The sequence below is a fragment of the Tauraco erythrolophus genome, chromosome 8, assembly GCF_009769465.1.
Source record: "Tauraco erythrolophus isolate bTauEry1 chromosome 8, bTauEry1.pri, whole genome shotgun sequence".
Classification (NCBI taxonomy): Eukaryota; Metazoa; Chordata; class Aves; order Musophagiformes; family Musophagidae; genus Tauraco; species Tauraco erythrolophus.
The window spans coordinates 22,219,583-22,243,225 of NC_141472.1; the positions used below are offsets into that span (position 1 = coordinate 22,219,583).

The 23,643-nt window shown below is 37.2% G+C and overlaps 1 protein-coding gene across 1 annotated transcript in view; it reads right to left on the reverse strand.

The window, feature by feature from the left end:
* The window catches only part of MYO3B (myosin IIIB), a 197,707-nt gene that overhangs the window by 79,044 nt on the left and 95,020 nt on the right, over positions 1-23,643 (reverse strand). The window contains 4 exon segments of the mRNA XM_086615897.1: positions 2,152-2,357; positions 4,231-4,308; positions 5,351-5,400; positions 8,496-8,576. Of these exon segments, the coding sequence (XP_086472023.1) occupies positions 2,152-2,357; positions 4,231-4,308; positions 5,351-5,400; positions 8,496-8,576 (415 nt within the window).

The window sequence follows — 23,643 nt, forward strand, 5'->3', positions numbered from 1 at the left end:
GATTGTTTTGTCCTCATATTTCCTGCTAAGAGTTTACAAAACAGCATTATTGAACAGGCAGATAAGAAGCACACCTATTTGTTTAATAACATCAAGGGAGAAAAAATGCTGGCTCATCCATTTTGTTGTTAAGTTGCTCAAAAGGATCAAAATACCAATTAACTTGCTGGCTTAGAAAATCTTTGATATCCTCACATTTACTGACATTTTGAAACTCTTGTTCGTACTTGCGTAATGTCTTTTTCATTATGAACAAAGAAGTGCCAATCTGTTTAGCATTTGACCTGTTTTCTCAAACATTTTTATGTATTCAACTACTTAGTTCCTAAAAACACTTGACTAGTCATGGCTGTAAGTTGAAGAAAAATGTTTCTTGTTCCATTGATAGGTTTTTAAAGCATTGTTCTTTTTTTCTTTTTTTTTTTTTTCTCCAAGAGTGAAACAGAATAGAATTTGTTTAAAAATAAAGCGTGAACTGAGCAAGAAAATCTCCTCTCCCACCTCCCATTTATATTCTGAACTCAGGAAGTCTTCTATGCTGTTTGCAAATTGCTAAATCTCCTCCTCACTTCCCTTGTCATGTTGACTTTCTTTCCTGAAAGAATTACATCAAGTTGGACTAAAAACTTGGGGAGTATCTGACAAGACGTTAAACACAACTTGCCCTTATCTGCAGGAATGGAAAGCTACAGTCAGCGCTGCTTTTATTACCATTACTTTTAAAGGTTGTACTCAAATTCAGTGCACTTTTGAATGAAAAGAATCTACTTATAAGAGGAGGCCTAATTTCCTCTCAATTTACACTAATTTCAGTGGAGTTAATCTTAGTTCACTTATGTGTAAATTGGATAAAAGTTAAGGTTAATAATTCTGCCTTGAGTCTCTTCAGGATGTTGCAAAGATGTGTTAGTGATCATCAAAATTAATCTGTTTGTTAAATCGGCTTTAGAATGGTGTGACCTTACTAAAATTAGTCATGTAACACAAAAAAGTGGAGGGAGATCATGTCTGAAAATTAAACTGCTTTGATGGACAAATGAACATGTTAGTTATCCTTTGTGGGATATATTTCTCTAGTGTTTTCCTATTACATATTCATTTGGCATACTGATATATAACACATCAGAACATTTCTTAATTTTTCAGAATGAATTGACTAAGCTATGGTTTATTGTTCAACATCTCTCAATGCAAGGACTACAAGGATTTCCAAGCCTAAATGACTAATTTACAAACATAAATTTACCCCATCTCTGGGTTTTAGAAAGGCCTATGACACTGTTTATGTCTTTTTGTTCTCAAAAACATCATCAGCTCCTTCCCTGTAGCCTCATATGAATGAATGACTTTCAGTAGATTCATTAAATCTATATTGTCTGGATGGGCAACCTCCAGTTCAGAAAATATCACGAAATGCTGGATATAGCCATTCACTACTCTTTCCTACTGTTGAGTAGCTGATGGCTTAACAGTACTGCTTCTGCTCCATTATTGAATTATCAGATCTACAGACTGAAAAACAGTAAGTACTAAACAAAAACACATTTTAAATCTAGAGGAAACCATAATGATCATATAAACATATTGTCATCCTAAAGACAATAGCATTTCCTAAATCAAATCTCTAACTTTTTGCGACTGAGAATAGTACTAAAGCTAGTAATAGTAGCCATGACAAGCCTTCAGGTGAACAGACATCTGGTTATAATTCATGATGCCTCCAAGATAAATGACTCATAGCCTCATGGCTATGAAGCTATTACAGGGAATATTTCTAAATCTAAAGCTTTTATATCAGTTCATTCTTAAGCATGTACACATTATTCATGTGATGGCTGAAGGTCACTGACCTTGCAACTCCTTTTATTATCTGAGCATGATGCATAATTTCCACTTGTTGCCTCCACTGAAGGAACCATGGGGACAGGCTTGCTACTGAATACTAAGTGCTCACTGCTGGTCTCGCCTGGACTTTTCTCCATTAGAGCTCTGACATCTCTTGTAGTTTTTATCACTGATAGTCACTGCTCTCACTAGAGAATCAGACCATACATGTACAAACCAACATTTATAGAATTGTCTGCACTTAAACATACAATATATTGTATTGAATGGAGTTTTAAACCAGCAGCCATGTTCTAGAAGTCTTACCTTTTCACAAACTCTTCAAAGAGGATGCGATGAGAATACCCTTTTTGACGTATTTTGACAGTCTCCAGAATTCCAGTATATCGTAGCTGCAGTAGAACTCTCTCATGAGAAAATGTCAGTGCTTCTCGATCATCGTTAGGTTTAATGCAGCGGATAAAGTGAGGCTGTCCAACAACCATTTTGGATAAAAGATCCATGAGGGAATACTAAGGAAAATAAAAAAGATGCACACACTTGACAAAAAACTGCAATGTAACTACTTAAGCAGGAGATATGTATTTGTAAACAGTACGTAATGATTATATTTTAATCTGTAATGTTAATCCGCATTGATGTTTTATTAATTTTTAAGCTTTTGCCTAAAACTCAGAACCTATTAAAAGTTTTCAATTGTCAAAATATATTATTATTGTCAAAATAATTATTATTATAGTTCAATTGTCAAAATATTATTATTATAGTTCTTATTTCTTTCTTTTCATCTCTCTTTATACTACATTTCTGTAGTTGAAAAAGGTCCATATTAAAGAAAAATTAATTGAAAAATGTCCTGACTATAATTCTACTGTAGGCACATTTGACCAATCAAATATCTCCAACAGAAGAACAAGCTTTACTGTGAAACAATCAATCACAGAAATTCACAGAAAATCATAGGGAAAAGGTTGCAAGAAGTCATCAGTTCAATCCTCTGCCCAAAGAGAACACTAGATGTAGCTGTACCATTTCAGGCACGTTTCTGTTCAATCTGTTTTTCAGAATCAGAGTATATAGACTATACAACCTCCCTGGACAATCTGCTGAAGTGTTACATTATCGTGACTATTCATAATGTTCTTAACATCTAACCTAAATCTTCCTGCTGAAACGTAGGCCCATTACTTCTTTTCCTGTCCACCCAGGACATGGAAAACAATTTATTCCATTACATTTTACACTAAAATGAAAAAAGTGTGATCAGATCATATATACCTGCTTTTCCAAGAACTCCTCTCAATCCTGATACTTCTGCTCCATCATCACCTCGTGAACCCACTGTATGATAAGTATTTGTTGCAAATACACTCAGTCTCAAAATCACGTACAATTCCAAGCTGACTGTGGTCGCTTTTCTGTAGCCTGCATCCATGTTACGGTGTACTTTCATCCTCACTCCCCCACTCCACCTTTTTTTTTTTTTTTTCCCCAGTTCCTACACAGCTGACATCTGCATAGTTCTTTGCAAGAGAACTCTAAATCCACACTTATATTACTAGACAAGTCTGAATGTGTGTCCTTGTACCCTCCACACTGGGGCAACATCTCAGTATATGCCTTTCCTTACATTATTTTGCATGACAAAGAAAACAGGTATTCCTACATAGCATGAAGTTTTGACCCACGCTGGCTAGCACTGCACTGTGACCTTCCCCAGTCTGCATGTTGCAAGTGCAGCCCAAGAGTCAATAGCTCAAAACTTTTCCACTCTGCAATGACCACAAGAAAAAAATGTTAACAAACAGCCTTGGATTGGCATGTGTGTTTCCTGACTCCTAACCTTCCAGTTCCAACATTCTCAATGTCTTTTGCTTTCCTGTTTGAATTAAACACACATGCAGAATACACATTATCCCAGACAGGATTACTACTGATAAAATAGCGAACTGTACGATTTATAACAGTACTTCCAAAAGATGGATTGTTTTTATTTATTAGCACAAATGACAAATCTTAATCTTTATAAGTAGGTATGCCTGAGCGTCTGAAAAAACATGAAGGCTTTAGTAATGACAGCTATTTTATTTGCCCAAAATCAGTTTTCTCTTCTGGTTTAGACCTCCAGCATTTTAGATGGAAATAGTCTAGATTCTGTTACCAATATGATTGGTGAAATGATAAAACTATAGTATATATATAAAAGTACTAGTATGAGGAAACAAAAAGAAAAGGAGCAAAGAAAATTTATAAGGCTATAAAGGCCACACAACAGAATAAAAAAAATTTCTTATTATTCTCTTTGATCTCACAATCCCACAAATATTTTAGATATATCTATTGTTCTTATCACCAAAATGTTTGTTTACTATGTAACTTTTGTACCCTAAAATAGGAAGCCATAGTTTGCCGCTTCATGTTAGTTGTTTCCTCGGGGTGTCGCATAATCTCCATCGTGTCAACCTGGAAGACAAAACTCAGATGTCGGAGCTGTTCCAGAAACACTGCAGACCCACCCCACCTCACCCGTGAAATCTGGGTTCAGTTTTTGCTACGGTCATTCCTTCAGGTGTGAATACTTCAGAGTACTTGATGAGAGGTCGGAAGGCCAGCTTCCAACAGATGCAGGACATGCACTGATTTCACAGAGAGCTGTAAGTGTTCAGAATGATTTCACACTTTTGTTATGACGGCGTAACGCTAGGCCAATGAGGCAGCTGTCAGGATGCAATACCTTATGAACTGATTTCTAAAATGCATTCCTCTTATCACCAGCACAACAAACTCCATCAGGTCTTCATTTTCTATAGAAGAAGAGTTACCATTTTTGTAATGACTGGGAAGTAAAGTAGCAAAAAGCTGCTTCATTTTGCTCACATATGGAAAAAATGTTGTTGTCGAATAACAAGTGGCAGACAAAGTAGGTCATCTCAGAATGTTTTAAGTCTTTTCCTTTTTGCTGTGGTGGTTACTATTACTTTACATTGCCATTCTGATGCCAAGAATTTCAGCAATCTTACTCTGCTGAACTGCCATAGCTTCAAATACTGCTTTTTCAGCATTTCACAAGAGTTATTTTTAGAGGGTATACATGGACAGCAAACATATTGCTCCCTGTATATTTTAGCTATATTGTCAGTACAGCTGTTCTTATCAAAATGAAAGCAGAATTTATGAATGAGTATAACCATGGTTACCAATCACAAGCAGATTGTGTTGCTGTATTACAGCTCAACAAAATTAAAGAAAATCTACCAGCATCCTGTTTGCATGGAGCTTTAACAGCATTTTAGCATTCACTTGCTTTGTGGCAGTTAACCATCTGCTCTGACCAGGTGGCATTTGTATAAACCAGATAATGCTGTTGTCAGCACCTGTGCTACGCTTCCTGGACCTTGCTCCATACGATCACTTCCAACGCTCACTGACTTAAGACCACTCTTCTGAACACAAAAAGTAATTGCTGAAAGATTTCAGTTCTCAATAAAGCAATCGTGTCTCTTACCTTCAGGAGATATTTAGGAGACTGCATGCAAAATATAAAGGAAATGAAGCAGTAAGTAGTAATAGATGAAGAAAATGGATTTTGTGTTGGGGAAGAAATCAAAGGAAAACTTGTGAAGACTAGATTCAGAATACAGATGGTGCAAAGGAAGACAGACTTCCATAAGGGTGACCATAAAAATTTCACTATGTTTTTTGTAATCTGTGATGTTCTAGCCCAGAGTAGTGTACATGCATAAGTACGCATCTCAAACTAACACATGAGAAAAAAAAAAAGAAAAAAGATGCAGTTTGGTTTCAGTTTTAAGGATGTTAACAAAAAACTCTGTAATATATCCCAGGAAAAATGCAGATCAGCATTGTGTTATCAGCACAGATAACATCAAACATTTTAAGAGGTCATTTGACAAAGTAAACACCAATGACCTAATCAGAACAGCAGGCAAGTCCATGGGGAAGGATATGGGAATGTTTCAAAACTATCTTGGCAAGACAACTGCTTTTTGAGAATTGATATCTAAATCTCTAATAAAGGTCAGGTAGAAGACAAAAGCCATACGTGTGAATATTGGCAGTAAGTTCAGAATAACTGTTAACATTTAATGTGAGAAGACAGACAATTTAATCATAAAGAACACCAAATCAAGAACAAAAGCAAATAGAGGACTGCACTGAAGCCCAAATGTCCATGAATTTGAGCTTCTAAATGGGATTCTTGTCTGTCCATTAAAGCAGAGACTCTTAGTGACATTGTTGTTCGAGGCTCAACACTTAACAAGCTCTCAGTCATATCTGGAATAACTGCTGGCCAATAAAGGGTGAGCTTATGCTGGCAGTAGGATGCTGTAGGCATCTCCTTTTCCCAGCTGTTTATTTTCACCAAACTTGTAGAATCTTACAATCTTTGAGATTGCCACTCTGTCAAATATGGTTTACTACAGCCTGCTGGGTTCAAAAGGGGTTTGTTTTGGTTTGTTTTGCTTTTTGGGGGAAGGGAACGAACACACAGAAAGACAGATGGTCAGAAACACTCACAGAGTAGATGCAATACACTTTTTCTCAGAAAATCAGAGTAAAACCAGTATCATGAGATTTCTTTTTCTATGGATGGAGTTGTAAATTCAGATCTGTGCAATCTGTAAGGACTAGGATCAATTTCCAAGTCTTTTTGAGAAGAAATATTCGAAGTTTCCATTAGAAAAACTCTGATAGACCCTGAAGCTAGGGAGACTTTCCTGTAAGAATTTTTAGAAGTTTTGTCTCTGGTTAATTTATAACATTGCATGTCTATGAAACCATGCAGTTTTATGGTAGGGCAATAATCACATATACAACAGGCAATAGGCTTTATTACAACTGGCTTGCCAGAAAATGATATAACATAATAAGGATGTCATGATATAATCTTGTGTTTTAAATCACTAGCTACTCTTTTAACACTAAAATGAAGAATATTTCAACAGTTAAGTCACATTTTTACATGACAGTAGTAGTGACGTACAATATACATTTATACGATTACAAATAAAATGGAATTTTATTGTCGTTTCTTGATCTAGAAAAGACAAGCTGTTCCATCACTAAAAAAAATTGCTTATAATAGTTTTGAAAAAATATCAAAAGAATGATTTATGACATCATATCATCTCATGAAGTCACTGGAAATTATTACTTTCACATATTGACCACACCTGCTGCTGGCATGGTACAAAATACGTAAAACCAAAAAATATGTTTAGCAAAAAAGCTCATAAATTAAATAATAAATGAAAATTTCCAAACTTCCAAACAAAATTACTACATTTGGATTTTTTTTAAACAAATTGTAAAATAGTAATTTAAAATCTTTTTCCTGAAGTTGTTTTAATTAGAAGTTTTCTAAAATTATAAGAAAGATTTTTTTCAGCTAAAAACTATTTCAATTAACATTTTCTTAATAGTGATGCACTTATGCATGTCTTTTAGCTTCTTCTTTAAAAATTTGAAGGGTGAGTAAAAATCACTTAAACACTACTTAGTATAACTGTTTTTATTAAAGCTTTAAAAGATAACTGCTCTATTCCATTCCAGCTGCATTAATAAAATGCATGCTTAGAAAGCTTACGCTGAATATAGTTGGATGTGGAAGACAATGTGTGTATAATACAAGAAAATCGGAAAGACCATTATCTGGCCTTCAGCACTGGAAATGTTTATACTAGAGAGGAAATAAATCTCTGAAATCCACATCTGTGTGTGCAGGTACAGTGAAGGATATAGATGTCTTGGTGACATGAATTACTGTATTAACATTTGAGCATGAGCTCCTAATAAGAGGAGAGAATAACAAGAAATAGAAAACCCAGAATATAAAACTCTTTAGACTTTTTAACACTTGCTGTTACCATATTTGTTTTTAAAAATTATTATTATCTGCTTTGGAGGCAAAAAAAAACCCCTCAAACCCTTAACTAAGGTAACTCTAACAGTACTACTGAGGAAGCAGGGAGAGAGTGTACATGCTATGAGCTTGAGGCACAAGAGTTTTCCTCACAAATTAAGTGCACTCGGTTGGCAACACATCCTATTAACTGCCATAAAATTATCCCATACTTTTGCAATTATGCCACATACTTTTATCGCAAAATCCAGCAGCATTTAAGTTCTACAGTGATGCTTTTTAAAGAACAGTGGTTTTGCCGAGTTGTTCTTTACTGGTCATCTATCAAATGTCCCCTGCTTTTTCACTGAATAAAAGTTGAATAAAAAAGGAATGGATTATTTTTCTGTTTTGCCTTTCATACTGTTAAACACACTATTCAAAGTTTTCCTAATTAGATCTCCTTCTAGGCCAAAATTGCCAGAGGAAGTATCTCGACCCCATTGAAATCAAAAGGAACATGGCTATCAATATCAATTACTAAGATTTCACTCCATAAGTTTGAAGATTAATTAGTAGTAAATTGATTCTTCACTGGATTCTACAATAGAGTCCTCACTAAAACTGGAAACAGTGCTCCCAACTGAGGTGCATGTCTTCTGATATTAAGGCAGACTCTCATTTGATAAGAACCTCACTATCCACCTGTATCAGCTGAGCATCGTGCCCATAGTCTCACTGCAATATTTTATGAACAATTGCCTGCCTTCAAAGGGAATACTACTAACCTTGATACGGCCAGCACTAAGCTGTGGAGGCAAAGACCTAGATGCTGCTGTCACTCTGGCTCTTGCCTGTGCCAAGTTACCTGTTCAAAAAGAAAGAAATACATACTGCAAAAACTGTTCAAGAAGCTCAGCAGGGAAAAACGTATATGGTGGAAAAGCAGCTTGCACAATAGCACTAAAAATAGCAGACACCACCACGCTTCTTCCACACCCCGCTCATTACCAATTGTGCCTGCAAAGCATTCAGCACTGGCACGACAGCGTGCAGTGTTGATTTAAAAGGGAGGAAAAAGTCAGTGATAAGGTGGTATGTCACTGACCTTAGCTACTGAGCTGATGAAAACAACGACAGCACAAAGGCATACAGCTCAATCACTAGTAATCAATTTCTCTGTGACGCATTGAGAGATTTAAAAGAGAAAAAGACAGCAGAAATTATCTTGTTTCTATGAAATCGTGTGGATCCTGAAGTGTTTTGGCAGCATCTTAAGCTCACGAACTAATGAAAGAGATGAGAAAATGATAAGACGGTATCTTTTTTTGACCTTTTGACATACAGGCCTGCTTAATCCCCAATCTTATTGTCCCTTGGGGTTTTTAAAGACTGACTCAGTTCCTCAGGGAAAAACATATTGTGGTGTCAACTGGAAGAGGAGTGCCTTTTTAAAAATGTACAGTATGATGTGTCCTAAACTTTTTGTTCTGTACTTGTAGGAAGCCAAAGTCATCACAAAATAGCTTTTCAAAATAAAGGCTGAGAGAAGAGAGAGGAAGTGATACGGGACTGTGCATATGCAAGACACTCTGTATATTTCAAAGTTTTAGCAAGTCTAGCACAAGATGTCCAAATGTTTTCTCTGGCTATATCTTCAGAGGCTAAACTGTGATTAATAGCATTGAAAGAACCCTTTGAAGCAGGATTGGTGACATCAAAGCCCTAATCCATGGGTGGCAGGATTTTTATAATGAGTGGGAAGCATTTTAACACATTTCAAAGGATTTACAGCATGAATAAACAATAGGCCTCTGCAGATGTACCACACACCTTTCAGAACCAGAACACATAAATAAGTGTCCATTTTAATTTAAATGTAAATAAAGTGTTAACACTTCTTTCAGATGCTAAGTGCCTTGTTTGCATCAACTCCAGTGTTTAGCTGTTTGCTTTACAGAAAGCCAGTAACTCTAAACAGTCTTCAGAGTTTTGCTAAACTATACATTACATAACTGGTAAGGAGGCAGGATGAAAACCAAGAGCACTTAATCGCTAGTAATTATTCCATAAGGGAGCAGAGCAAACCCAGTGTCTGCGTAACACTGAAAGGAACTTCTGCTCCTACTTTTCTCCAAAGGAAAAATACCAATGCCCTGAAAACAGTCTGGGGGCCAGCACTCAAACACAGAAATAATATTATTTGGAGTAATTCAAATATTCTGTATTAATTTTAGGAAGTATTTTTCCTTTACAACTTTCAAGCTGCTGGTATTGGGATTGACATAATGCTGCAAAACTGGCATGTCATTGCCAGATGTAAGCGTGTGTTACTTGACAGTCTAAATCACAGTGCAGAACACAAGATACATCCACATTTTTGGAAACTGCTTTAGGCTATCATGTGTAGGTTAATGAAAACTGCAACTCTGTTTCGAAAATCTTGTATATCTACATACACACATGGTACACACAGTATACACATGAATCTCTAAGGTTAAAATGAGGACTTTCATGAGCAAGTCCTTGGTGAAATTATTTTTCTCTCAGCTGTAATTTTGATATTTTTGTATGTTAGAAATTACTCTTTTGTGCCTTTTTTGGCTGAAGTAGACAAGGTTTTTGGCTAGGCTTCAGATTAGCAAGTCTAAGGCTTGAAAGCCTTACACTCAAGAACGGATGACGCAACACAGGATGAAAGGGGGGAGCTGGGAGAAGAAACAAATTTGAATCAGATTGTTTAAAATTACTAAAATTGTGTTGTATTTTATAGCAAGTTACAAAGCTCTAATAACCAAATAAAATTTAGAATGATAAGATAGCTGCTCAAGGTTCACCACACTCACTGCTGGAGTTAGGTTTCTAGGATTCATTATTAATATCCCTGAGTTCTCCCTTAGTTCCTCATGCAAAACTAAAACTAACACTTAACACTTCTGATCTGGCAAACTGAGGAAACAAATAAACCTTTTTATTAATCAAAAATCTTTAATGACTTCACAAATAATAATAATAAAAAAAAAAACCAAAACACCAAACCAAAAGTGGTTAATTCCTACCTAATTCCTAAAAAAATAAAGTTTTACATACCATGATTTCGTTCATTAGTTACTTCCTTCTAGGAATGGATTCTTATAAGCTCTTATTTCACGTGTCAAGTGAATTTCTATGTAATTACTAACTATTGAATTGTAGCATCAGGCGAAATCCATAGAAAAAATGTCATCAGGATTTTCTTTTCCAGATCAAATGAAATCAAAATGATGCTTCAATAAAAGTTTGTGAATTAGTCATCCTAAGTAGTTCATGTTCAGGAAAGTAACTACCTATCTTTAACATGTCTAAGCCATTAAATCTAATAAATAGAACAAATGTGGTTTGAAAATTAGTCTACATAACAAGAAATGTTTCACCCAGAGTTAGCATGGTGTTTATAGTCAGCAAACATTTGGTACCTGTCTCTGCATTCGATTTTCATTTACAAGGTCATTTATTACTTTACACACCAAAAATAATTAAATGTTATTCCACTTTGTGAAGAACATCAATATTTGAAGAACAAATGTTTTTAGATAATAACATAGCCAGTTAAAACTGCCCTGGGTTCCTTGAAAGGTTAAACTGGTTAAAGGTTAAAAGATTGCACTGTGCCTTTCAGAAGTCTAGCTTCACATCTATTATATGGTCAATGCTTTAGAGAAAATACAAGTGACATCCATGTAGACTTAAATAAAATGCTACCTATATTAAAATCCAACTCCACAAAATGGACCAATTAAGTGATTTAAAACCATCTCAAAATTGTTTTTTTTTTTTTTTTTGGAAAAGGCATTCATGAGGGAGGGGAGAGAAATTAATGGTTGAAATTAGGATTAATCTTTTAAACACGTATGTGTTCAATTTTATTCACATGCATTTCTTTTTCAGTTCAATGGGACAGCTCATCTGAAAAACGAAGGCTCCTACCTATGCGTCTGCCAGATCAGAAACTAAGGTCTCTGAGATTCATTTGTGTCACTGGGGTGTCACTCAGCCCCAATGTTTCTCTTTTTTACCCTCTATTTATAAAGTTAGGAATGTCATTAACGCTTTGAGAAGCTTCAGTCACTAAACGCTCTGAGAGCTTCCAACAGAAAGAGAAGTAGCAGTCCCAAAATCTATGCACTCACTGGCTAAGCTCACTGTGCCAATGCTCAGCAAAACTCCTTTTGTCTTGAAGCTGTATAGGAGATCTCACATCTATCTGCAAACATACTCTTCACTGATGCCTCATTTCAGCTAGGTGAGAAAGACCATACTGTCAAAGTACCTTCTCTCTTCTATTAGGCAAAGCCAAGCAGGAGAAGTTTTGAAAGTATTTCAAGTATTTACACAGCACAGAGAGAAGAAATGGGTTGTCTTTTTTCAGGTTGGACTTTGGCAGTGCTCTCTAGATCTCAGAAAGGACTAGTCAGCATTTCTGGCTTCTCACTTGCATCCCTGGCACCTACTCACTGTGTGATCTGACCAAATTAATGATTTGTGCAGCCGTTGACTTTCCACACTAATTAGGAAAAGTACACTCTCTGGCTGGATGTTCTGATGTTACTTACGGTTTGTCAGTGCTTCATTATTCTTAGGTGATGGGTACTATAAGTAGTATCAAGCAAATATTAGTAATATTAGCACTGTATTTATAACCTCATTTTGGTTACGTCTGCAATAGAATCATAGAATCATAGAATCGTTAGGGCTGGAAGGGACCTTCAAAGGCCATCTAGTCCAACCCCCCTGCAAGGAACAGGGATATCTCCAACTAGATCAGGTTGCTCAGGACCTAGATCACTCTTCCCAAAATAAGAGCACGCCAGGTAACAATTACATTAAGCTTTGATACGTTTAGTTTGGGAAGTGCAAATGACTTACAGAGAAAGACCCTAATGGCAATGTCACCTTACTGTACAAGCTGTACCGAGGATATTACTATTATGTAGAGGGCATAGTACAAGCTCTTTCCTTATCCTCATATTTTACTAATTTCTTTCATGCTTCTGGTTCAGATAAAGAAGGGTTACATGAAACACCATGCAGATACAGTATAATATGGTCAGAAATGCTACAATGAATTCATATTTCATTGACACTACTTCTAATCACAGCTAAGCACTTGCAGTCCAGAAGAGGTAGAGTCAGACAATGTCTTTGACATACACAGATTCTTCTGTCTTTCCTTTCAGTACATTTTATCTAGCCTAAAGAAGTCGACTGCTTATCTCCATAATGCATTTTCATCTTCTGCTACTGTAAGACTAAGCTTTTCTTAGCTCAACTAGAAATGAATACATGTACTTTTTTTATTGGGTACTAATTTGAATCTGGTCACTGACTATCAAAACTCTATTCTTTTGAGTCACTGAAGTAATTTAAGCTAATCTTGTGCAATAAAAAGCTAAGAATCCAATTTTCTCATATACTACACATTTTACACAGGACTATATTTATAAAAATACTGTCTGTAGAATACAACTACCAATACAGACATACTTCCACTGCTGCTTATTCTGAAAAGAGAATCACTTTACTTCCTATTCAGAATAAGTAAATGAAAAATGAGAAATAGTATTTCCAAAAATGAGATCCATATTACAAAACAGAATCTGATAACAATGAAAACTTAGTAATAGTGAGGCTCACTTGGGAATAACCTAATTATAAGTAATTGCCTCAGGAGCAAAAAAGATGCACTTTTTGGCCTAGATTATTTGAAATGAAAAATCCATGCCATAGTGAACTGACAAATTCTGATCCTGATTCTCAGTTAGACTAAAGATTTCTTTAGTCTTATTAGCATGAAGTAGACAGAGACCGTAGAGCCCAGAAAGCCAACCGTATCCTGGGCTGTATCAAAAGGAGCGTGGCCAGCAGGCCGAGGGAAGTGATTCTGCCCCTCTACTCAGCTCTCGTGAGACCCCACCTGGAATACTGTGTTCAGCTCTGGAGTCCCCAACACAAGAAGGACATGGAGCTACTGGAACGAGTCCAGAGGAGGGCCACGAAGATGATCAGAGGGCTGGAGGACCTCTCCTACGAATGCAGGTTGAGACAGTTGAGGCTGTTCAGCCTGGAGAAGAGGAGGCTCTGGGGTGATCTTATAGCAGCTTTCCAGTACCTAAAGGGGGCCTACAGGAAAGCTGGAGAGGGACTTTTTACAAGGGCGTATAGTGATAGGACAAGGGGCAACGGATTTAAACTGAAGGAGGGCAGATTTAGGTTAGATATAAGAAAGAAATTCTTTACATTGAGGGTGGTGAGGCAGTGGAACAGGTTGCCCAGAGAAGTTGTGGATGCCCCATCCCTGGAAGTGTTCAAGGCCAGGTTGGATGAGGCTTTGGGCAACCTGGTGTAGTGGAGGATTTCCCTGCCCATGGCAGGGGGGTTGGAACTAGATGATCTTTGAGGTCCCTTCCAACCCAAACCATTCTATGATTCTATGATTCTATCATATTTACAGATACTTAAGAGCTTTGCATTGCTAGACTGGGATTGGAGAACCTGAGTGTAAACTCAGTGCTCCTATGCTTTCTACTGTATACATTGCAGATACTTCAGTGTTTACTTCCTACATTAGTAAGGCACACACAGAGCATGATCTTTACAGCAACAAGTAAAACTTTGCTTGTGAGTATCATCACTGCTATGTTTAAATATTGTTTTAACATAGTAGGTTAGCAGACATCTTGTAGAATGCAAGAGCAGACAGACACTGACAGCAGCTCAGATGAAATGAAGGACAAACTGCCTACTATATTCCAAGATACATAAACGTATGAACTCAGTAAGAAGGGTTTTAACTTTTACCCTTACCTAGTAAAGAAGAACAGATTGCAGTATATAATTAGCTAGTGGCAGTGCCCAAGGTATTTTTAAAACACAATCTTGAGTATTAATGGCTACTTTAAGCAACACGCCCAATTTTCCAGCTGAACTGAATCAAATGTGTAGCCATCTACTTGATTGGGAGCCTGTTCACTGAAATGCACACATTTCCTGAAATACCTCAGGCAATTAGAAGTTATAGTGTAAACAATGCTGGAGTTTTCTACTGCTTGATGGCCAGTATTTTCTTCAGCCAGGTCTGAAGCCTGACTAGCTGGAGACCTGACTAACTGGCTGGAGACTGACTGACAGGCTGGCCACAGCCTGATTTGGTCAGTCTCCCAGCTGCTGCATTACAGAATAAGGTGGCTCGGCTTTTTATGATTTATACATTGTCAGAAAACATGCATAATTTCTTTCAGATATGGTCCTTAGCAACTTCCATCCACGTCTTTAGTAGCGTACGATTTGATGCTGTTGTATGTAACCTATTCAGGACAACAAACCTTGTGAAATCTCTGGGGAAGAGCAGACAGTACAGAACGCTGCAGTCTGCCTCATCAGCAAAGAATCTTACCATCAACACGAGGTTTTCTGTTGCCCCAGCAGATTGCCTTGGTTCCTGTACCACATCTATAACTGAGATCAGAAGGAAACTACAGAGGTATATTTTCTGTGAAGACTTAATTTTTAAGAATTTCTCCATTAATTTTCAGCATTAGCCAAAAATATTTTATTCTAATTACCTCTATTCAGGACAGACAAGTTTATTTCTTCTTCCACTTCTAAAGACATATACAGGTTGAAAACATGGTTACCACTCATGCTAATTCAGCTCTGGTCTCTCTCATTGTTTTATGATTGTTTCATGTAATTGACATCCTTTCTCTTGCATGTTATGTAAAATTTATTTTTTTCCCAAAATCATATATGCTTTATCTAGAAAAGTAAAGTTTGATTATGAAGAACATGGTAATTATTCTCAGTATTTTATCTATGCTCCCTCACCAGCATGAACAAACAGCAAGCATTCTGGTAGCTCACACCTCAGCATCTCGTCTCTTTACGATCTCAGGACTGTCTTCAAACGCTAATTAAGCTTCACAGTACTCAGTCCAATCTGAGGCCAAAATAATTTTCTACAAGAACAGTGAATAAACAGGAAATCCGGAAGAAGTCAAGAACTGTGACTTCCAGCCTCCTGTTTGTATTTCCAGAGTATGTTCCCTCTCCATACAGTGTATAAAACATTTTATGGTATATATTCCATTACTTAGGACCTGCTGCTGAAGCTGCTCCATATATACACAGTTTGATCAAAATCCTACTAAAGCCAGTGAAGATTCCCAACGAATTCAGTGGTAAAAGTTCAGATACAAAGATATCACTGAAAGCACATGGAATAAAATGTAGGAACATTTTCTCTGACCTCACTATGACTATCAGTCTTCTCAGTGGTTAAGACTCTAAGCTAGATAGGATAAAACCAGTATCAAAACAGGTTTTGACACTTCAAGAGAAGAGCTACCTTTTAAAAGTCCTAATTTAGGATGAAACATGGTCACAGAACTTCACAAAAGTCCCAGACCTCCTCATTTTTGGAATCTAGGCATTAATGATGTTGACTACTAATTTAATCAACTCTCAAAGGCTTCTCGACTGAACGTTTCCTCCCCGGGATCTCAGCAGTTCCAAATACTATCACAGATAGCACAAAATCAGTTATTTTTGGGGTAATTCAAAACATTATTCTCACTTAAATTTGTGTCTCCGCACTTAATGAAACAAATACCCATTCATACAAAAACCCACAAATGCATTTTCTGTCTTTGACACACACTGTGACCTGCTGTTGTGGGTTAGGCCGCTCTGGCAACCAAATCCCACACAGTCGCTCACTCACCCTCCCCCAGCCCCAGGGAGGAGGGAGAGAATTAAAGGATAAATGGGATACCCGTGGGTTGAGATAAGAACAATTTAATACAGATGAGTAATACACAGCGTAGATGCTCACCACCCCCTCTTATGAGAAGCCCATCTCATCCCGAAGCTGCAATCCCAGACGAACGCGAGGCCCCAAAATAGAGAGAGGGAGAGAGAATACTCCGAGAGCGGGAGTACTGGAAGAGAGAGGAAAAAAAAGGCAAAAAAGCAAAAGTGCAGAAGCACAAAAGAGCAAAAGCAGCGAAAGAGCAAAAGTGCAAAAAAGCCCTTCTTTCCGGCTGACCCTCACTTTTATACTTTTATACGCTGCATGATATGGAATACTAATTGGCCAGTTTGGCCCTCAATCTTATGTTCCACCACAAATCACAAGGGGGATCGTGGCCCCCTTGTCCCGGCTATGCTCCCTCCTTATCCCGCCGTGCTTCTGCACTCCGGCCAGAACATGGCACACTGAAAAGTCCTTGCAGTTTCACTTCCAACTACAAACATCAGCTTGCTATCAATATTCTTCTCAGAGCGAGCCTCTGAGTAAAACCAAAACATGGAGCTCTTCTAGCTGCTAAAAAGAAGAGCTAACTCTGTCCCAGCTAAAACCAGGACACCTGCTGTCCAGGCAGTTCACTTATAAGCTCTCCTACGTCAAGCCAAGTCAGGTTGGAAAAAGTAAGACAAAGACATACAATAACACAAAAGACAATGCTGGTTTCGTAAAGTACTTACCTTTACAGTTTGTTGTAGGGTAAAGGAATAAAGAAAATGGATAAAACAAAGTTCAAAAATCAGAGTAAGACAGCATACTCAGAGTACGAAATACTCTGAAACAAATACATAAAATCTGGTACAGACTCAGAGATATGTTTTCCACCAGCTACATTTTTCCCTTAGATACATTAACCCCTAATTCAATTATTTTGAAAAAGTGGGAAATAAAAGCACGTTCTTTGTAAAGGACCAATTATAGGTATTCAAATCAGCAAGGTGATCTGAATATTCAACAAACTTATCTGTTCTACAAACTCACTAGCAATTTTAAAAATAATTGCTATCTAGGATTTGATCTTGAGAGCTACTGAATGCTTCCAATGATGTACTGAGCATCTTTGACACAGTTTGACCTTACAGCACATAGTGCCTGTAGAAACTGTCCAGTAGACTACTTATTAAAATAACTGTTGTATAATGTTCTCTGAATATTTATCTATTTAAATTCTGAATATGCTGCACAGTGAGATCCCACAGTCTACTAGTTAATATTAAAACAGTAACATCTTCTGTATAATACATCTTTCGCTTCCTCAACACGAGCGCATTTTGAATTTAATTAGTATACAATGAAGTGTTAAAATTAATTATTGTTCACTACTGTGAGATAATGTTCAGTATAGAATTGAGAAGTTAGGCTAGAAACATGAAAATTGAAAAGATATCTCCTCTCTTCTGAGAGAAATGTTAAGAAAAATTATTCTCTACAGCGAATGGCCTATTATGAATCAAATCAGTGAGCTCATCAAGATCTGTTATTAAACTTGCCCACTTGTCTGTTTTTTAGAGTTCAGTTTGCAAGCACTTGGAGACAAAAAAAAAAATCTATGCTCTTTGCCCATTTGAAGTACAATGTAATCTGTGAGGTTACATATTAAAAGCAGTGGACTTCTGCTTGGACAACATCCTTTACCAAACATAAACGTGATAAATCTAACTTGAACCTTCTCAGCTGTTGTGCTTACTGCCATGTGCAATTCCAGAGATTCTCTGACACTCTTCATTTATAAGGAGTTATTCTCAACAGTAAATAATTGTTATGTCTTATATAAAGCTTTAGCAGGATTGAGACCTTAACTTTGATCTGATAGATGGTTCTGTTTTTAGATGAGTTCCATTCTCAGAGCTATTTTAAGGCATGTTTTGGATCCAACTGCTAGCGAGTTTTGTGAGTATCTATGTACTGCATTTGTTGTACGACACAAAACCTTAGGATGTGAAGAAAAGAAACGCTGAACTGTAAAATGCTCAACTGAAGAACTAAATAAAAAGTAATCCAACAGTCTACCTCTCGAACTCAGTTAAGCTACATTTAATTTAGTTTACTGATGTCTCACATCTGCAACCCAGTAAAGTTCACAATTGTTACGTTGCACAGCTGTGGTTTAAAGCTTCTCTTTGCACACGACACACTGGCAGCAAAGCAAAAACGATTAAATTTTATATGCTTTTAACATATGGACCAGGACGTAGGAAAGCCTCCGTGTCCCGAGTGAAAATATACAACTTCCATTAACTTGACCCAAATTCTTACAAAATATAAATTCTGATTGATCTTTAAGTAGAGAGATTATAATTACAATGGCTTTGCTTCCTATTCACTTGACTTAGAGTGCCTCCAGTTATCTCTTAGAGGTGAAAATACTAACAAAAAAGAACCATTATGAAAAGAGTTTATTGTAGGATAAATTAGTAAAATTAAGATGTATTTGAGTCTTCTGCTCTATTGTGATGTGTAGAATTAAGAGAAAAAATCCGCTAAGCCGAAATGGAAACATGCTACATTTCAGCGCACAAGCACCGCACACACCAGGCCAGGAGCCCTGCCACTGCCTGTGGCTCAACGGGAGCGCACAGCGGCAAACGCTCACCCGTCAAACCACGGTTCCACCGAAAACAACGGCCAAGCACCCACGATTTCAACTGGCCACAATTTCACTCTGTCTTCAGAAGTATCTGTTCATGGGACTGAAATGCACAAAAATCCATTTGTTTCCCTCAGTTTCTGACTCTTCATGAGGACTCAGCTGCTATCGCAGTTACAGACAAATTAGTATTGAGATAGTACTCTTGTCACCAAGGGGCGGTGGAAAGCAGTTCTTTAAAGTGACCTTGCAAAAGGCCCTAGTTCTTGCGTTCTCTAGTGTGCATGAAGAAAGCCTGAAACATTTTTTCACATTCTTACTCAGCACATAGTCTGCTAGTTGGTTTTTTTTATTTTATATAAGACATATATTGTTTATAATTACTTGTTGTTTGAGGGCTGTAAGCAGGGCTGGACATTCAAAGGCACAAGGAACATAGACTAAAAACCAATAATGAGGAGGGGAAATGACCTTTAGGCAGGCTAATGATAATTAATTTGTTTTTTAGAAAAATCTATTTTCCTCCTATTTTGCACAAAAAAATTTCCTTGTTAAAACACCACTATCCTAACTCTTCAGTGAAGGCTGTGAAAACTTTCATCACAGTTCTCTGACAGATTATGCTCAAATATCTAGGCACCATGAACAACGAGTGTTTATTAGCGATGGATGATATATTGATACCATAACACTCTGAACGTGTGAGCGACAGCCAATGCTACCAAAATTTATTAACTTGGTAGACAATGATGATGCTGTAGCAGTAATGGTACCTGGTTCCGTATTTATTCTACGCACCCAAACCTGGCCCCTACTGACCCTCAGAGCTAGGACTGTGACATTTCCATGGTGTCTCTACTCTGGTGGGTTTCTCCTTCCCTCCCTCCAGGTGGTAACTCTCCCCTGTCTCTCCAGCAAGACCTAAGGCAGAGCAGAGCAATCCTGACAAAAGCTCTAAAGGTCTGTGAGTCATAGAAAGGGAAAATGTCTGCAGAGATGGTGTTTCAAGAGTAGAGAATCATGTTGTGCTACAGCTTTTCTGAGAAGACGAAGCCCCTCTGGCACACCTCCCTGTCCCGTCAGTGTGATCTAGTCAGCTGGGGAACATAAGGTAGGAGAGGGGAAAAGTGGAAGAGAGCGCTGCAGTCTCAAAAAGCCCCAGTGGTGCTTTGCCCAAGCAGTTTTATGGTACCAACACTCAAAGCTGATGCTACAAAAATTCTTTAATATCTGGACAGTGAGTTAAATGGTCTGACTCTTCACTGATACCACAGGTGAATGTACCAAGGCTTTCCTTAATTTTTCCAATTAAAGCCCTCTTCTTTTACAAGGGGACTCTGTTTTCTAGATTGCATGATTCCTTTTCTCTCTGATGCTTTAGCTGCAACAGTGATAAACCAAAACTAGAGACAAACAGGAATGCATTATATCTGAACGAGAACACGCATGTTCAACTGGAGTAGTGGCAAATTTTTTTTAAATGCTCTACTTCTCTCTTGTATTTGGAGTAAATTCTATTTTAATTTCAGAACATATAGAAATCTCAGCACAAGAAGCTGTGTCTGAAGAAAAAAGTTACAAATATGGAAGTAATTGGGAGAACTGGTAGATTAAACCAGAATATATTAATTCAGTTTTGAGGTTAAAGGTCCCTAGAAAGTGCAAACAGATTCCAAAACGTGCCAAATGTGCCTAGGTTTCCACTGAAAGATGGCAAAATGTGCTGTACACACTACAATATTAGTGTCAGGATGTTTAAGTTCTAGTGTTTCATATCAGCAGTTGTGCACTCTCTTAACCATAAATTCCTATTACAAATGTATATTTAATGTCCTGCTGTTAATTTCTGGCCCTTTAAACTATGCAGTCTGCTACTGTGATATAGAAGCATTTGTTAAGAGAGGATAAGTATATTTGATAAATTACAGGGATTAACATGATCTTAAATTAGTAAAAGAATTTAGTCTTTTTAATATTTACTTTCTTGCTGCTGCTCGGTTTTTGACAGTGGAAGACATGACGGTTATATAAATAAACTTCAAACAGAGGATCTTCTCAGGGTGGGAAAGGCATCTTTTTGTTCATACTGGCATTTAAGAACTACATTTTCAGTAATTGTCAAACCCATGTTACCAGTCTCAAATTCTCTCTTGCTTCTGGGGTAGCACCACCTAGTGACTACTACACATATCGGAGATCACTGCTCGGCAAAAACCACGTACGCTGCAAATTCCAGAGCTAGTTGCAAGCAGATGTGAGAATGTGCTGTCACTCATCTTCAAACAAAACACCAGAGATACTGGCAGAAGGCTTATTTCAAGTCAGAGTTACCTGGAGAGATGCAATATGGCTTCCATGTAAATTATTAACTTTCACATCAGTCAGTAATCTACAAAAAGCTGGAGAAAATGGTATCAAGATTATCAATTTTAATCAGTATTTTTTCTAGCTTGCTTTAGGAATGAAGCACATGTTGAGTGTAGGGAAGAAGACTAAGAGGCAAGGACAGAGTACGATGGGACATTTACACAGTCACTATTCTTTTGTTTACAAAAGCCTCTTTGTAGAAAGTTAAGAGAATAGCATTATCTTTCTTCACTGAGCAGAGATGAAGCAGCATTGCCAGCGATACCTTCTGTTCTCAGCCAAACCTTTCATTTATCTTGCAAGCTGCCAAAACTAAACCTGGCAACAATCTGATTTTAGAACACAGAGGCCCCAACACAGGATGTGAGTGCCAATTATATTAGACAGCTGGAAAAAATAGAGCAAAATCACAAAGACTTTTTAAAAGTAAAATCAACATGAGGGTTTTAAGCTATTCTTATAACACCATGCACAGGAGCATATGCATAATAATTTTTTTAACCAGATGTTCTGTAGCAACTTTACAGAAACACGGACAACACTCAACTTGCTATGTGCTCTTCATGGAATGGTAAATATTCTATAAGGGGAGGCAGAAACCACACAATTCATGTAAATAGGAAAGAAGAAAGGAATGTAAGAGTCAAAAAAAACCCCTGGAAATACATCAACACAGTAAATACACATTACTGCAATGAGAAACATCTTCTTACTGAACCTTTTACGCATTTTGGGCAAAATATCCAAGTTCAGGGCTGCTGCCACTGAAAATATCTCTAAAAAGCCAGAACAAGATGAGTTTGTATGAAAGCATCAGCATTTTGATTTAAAAATAGCAATAAAAGCAAAAGTATAACATTCACAATAATTGAGACTGTTAACTGGGACAAAGCACCTAATCTGTTTCATCCTGACAATAGTTCCAAGATATAAAATGGCTAGTAAAGAGGGGTGTGGAGGCAGATTTGACCAGATGTGAGCTTTCTTTTCTGCTTTGCTTGATCCATCCAGAATGCATAAAAGAATCTTTTTGACCAGTTTAATATGGACTCAAACGTCAGAAGTAGATAACAGATTCTTTGTTCTCCACATGGGCACAAACCAATCCTACTTCATCTTAAACTATATCCCCCTCCATCTAAGCTTGTCATAGCTGAAAGGAGAAGCAGATATCTCATTGGATCCTCACCTCTCAGAGACCTCTAAAAGCATAATTTGAAGAGGGGTAATGCATCTAATTACAGGAAAAAACAGAGACGACGTAACAGGACTCTATCCTATGTAGAACATAAACAGATATTTCGCTACCAATTTTACGTGTGCAAAGAAGGCTCCAATATGTTTCTCTCCAGATGTTCTTTTTCTACATAGAAGTCTCAAAAGTGGTTAAAGGCATCACCAGAGGCTATGACTGGGCTACTGAGGTTTCCAAAAATCCCGGACAGTGCAGCTGCACAGGCAAAGAAGTGCATCTAGAGCCCATGTACAATAAGCCTACAAGGAACTACCAATGCATGTACACTTATTTCTACCTAAAAATACAACAACCTCGTTTGCATATGTCATATCAGATCACAAGAATTTTGCAATCTAATACAATCAATCGTATTTAGATTGTTCCTTAGTATTACATCTTTTTCTTACCCGTTATGAAAAAAAATATTTTAAAAATGTAGAAAGTATTGAGAGATGTGTACATTTGTTGGCTTATTTGCATACATGCTGCAGAACTGTCATTTGTACAGGTTACTGGTATTCTGGCATCTATCCATAGAGTAATCAAACTTTGTCTTGCTGGTTTATTTAGCTACAGATCTGTGCATTTTCATGTAAGTCAGTGTCAACAAGCTTTAAAAAAACTGAATTAATTCATTCTAGCAGATTAGTATGTAGTTTTTGTGATTCGTAAGAAACTTTATGTATTGCATCAATGCATCTAAACAGATGGATATTACCTCCAAAACAACTTGATTTACGTGACATGATTTATGAACTGTAAGACACAGCACACAAGAATCTATAAACTAAGAACTGATCTTAGTAAAGGACTAAGAAACAAGAAACTCCCATATTCTCATCCTGCTCTGAGAATGAGTTCTTGCCCTACATGTCAGATAATCTCCCTTTCTCTTGAATGAG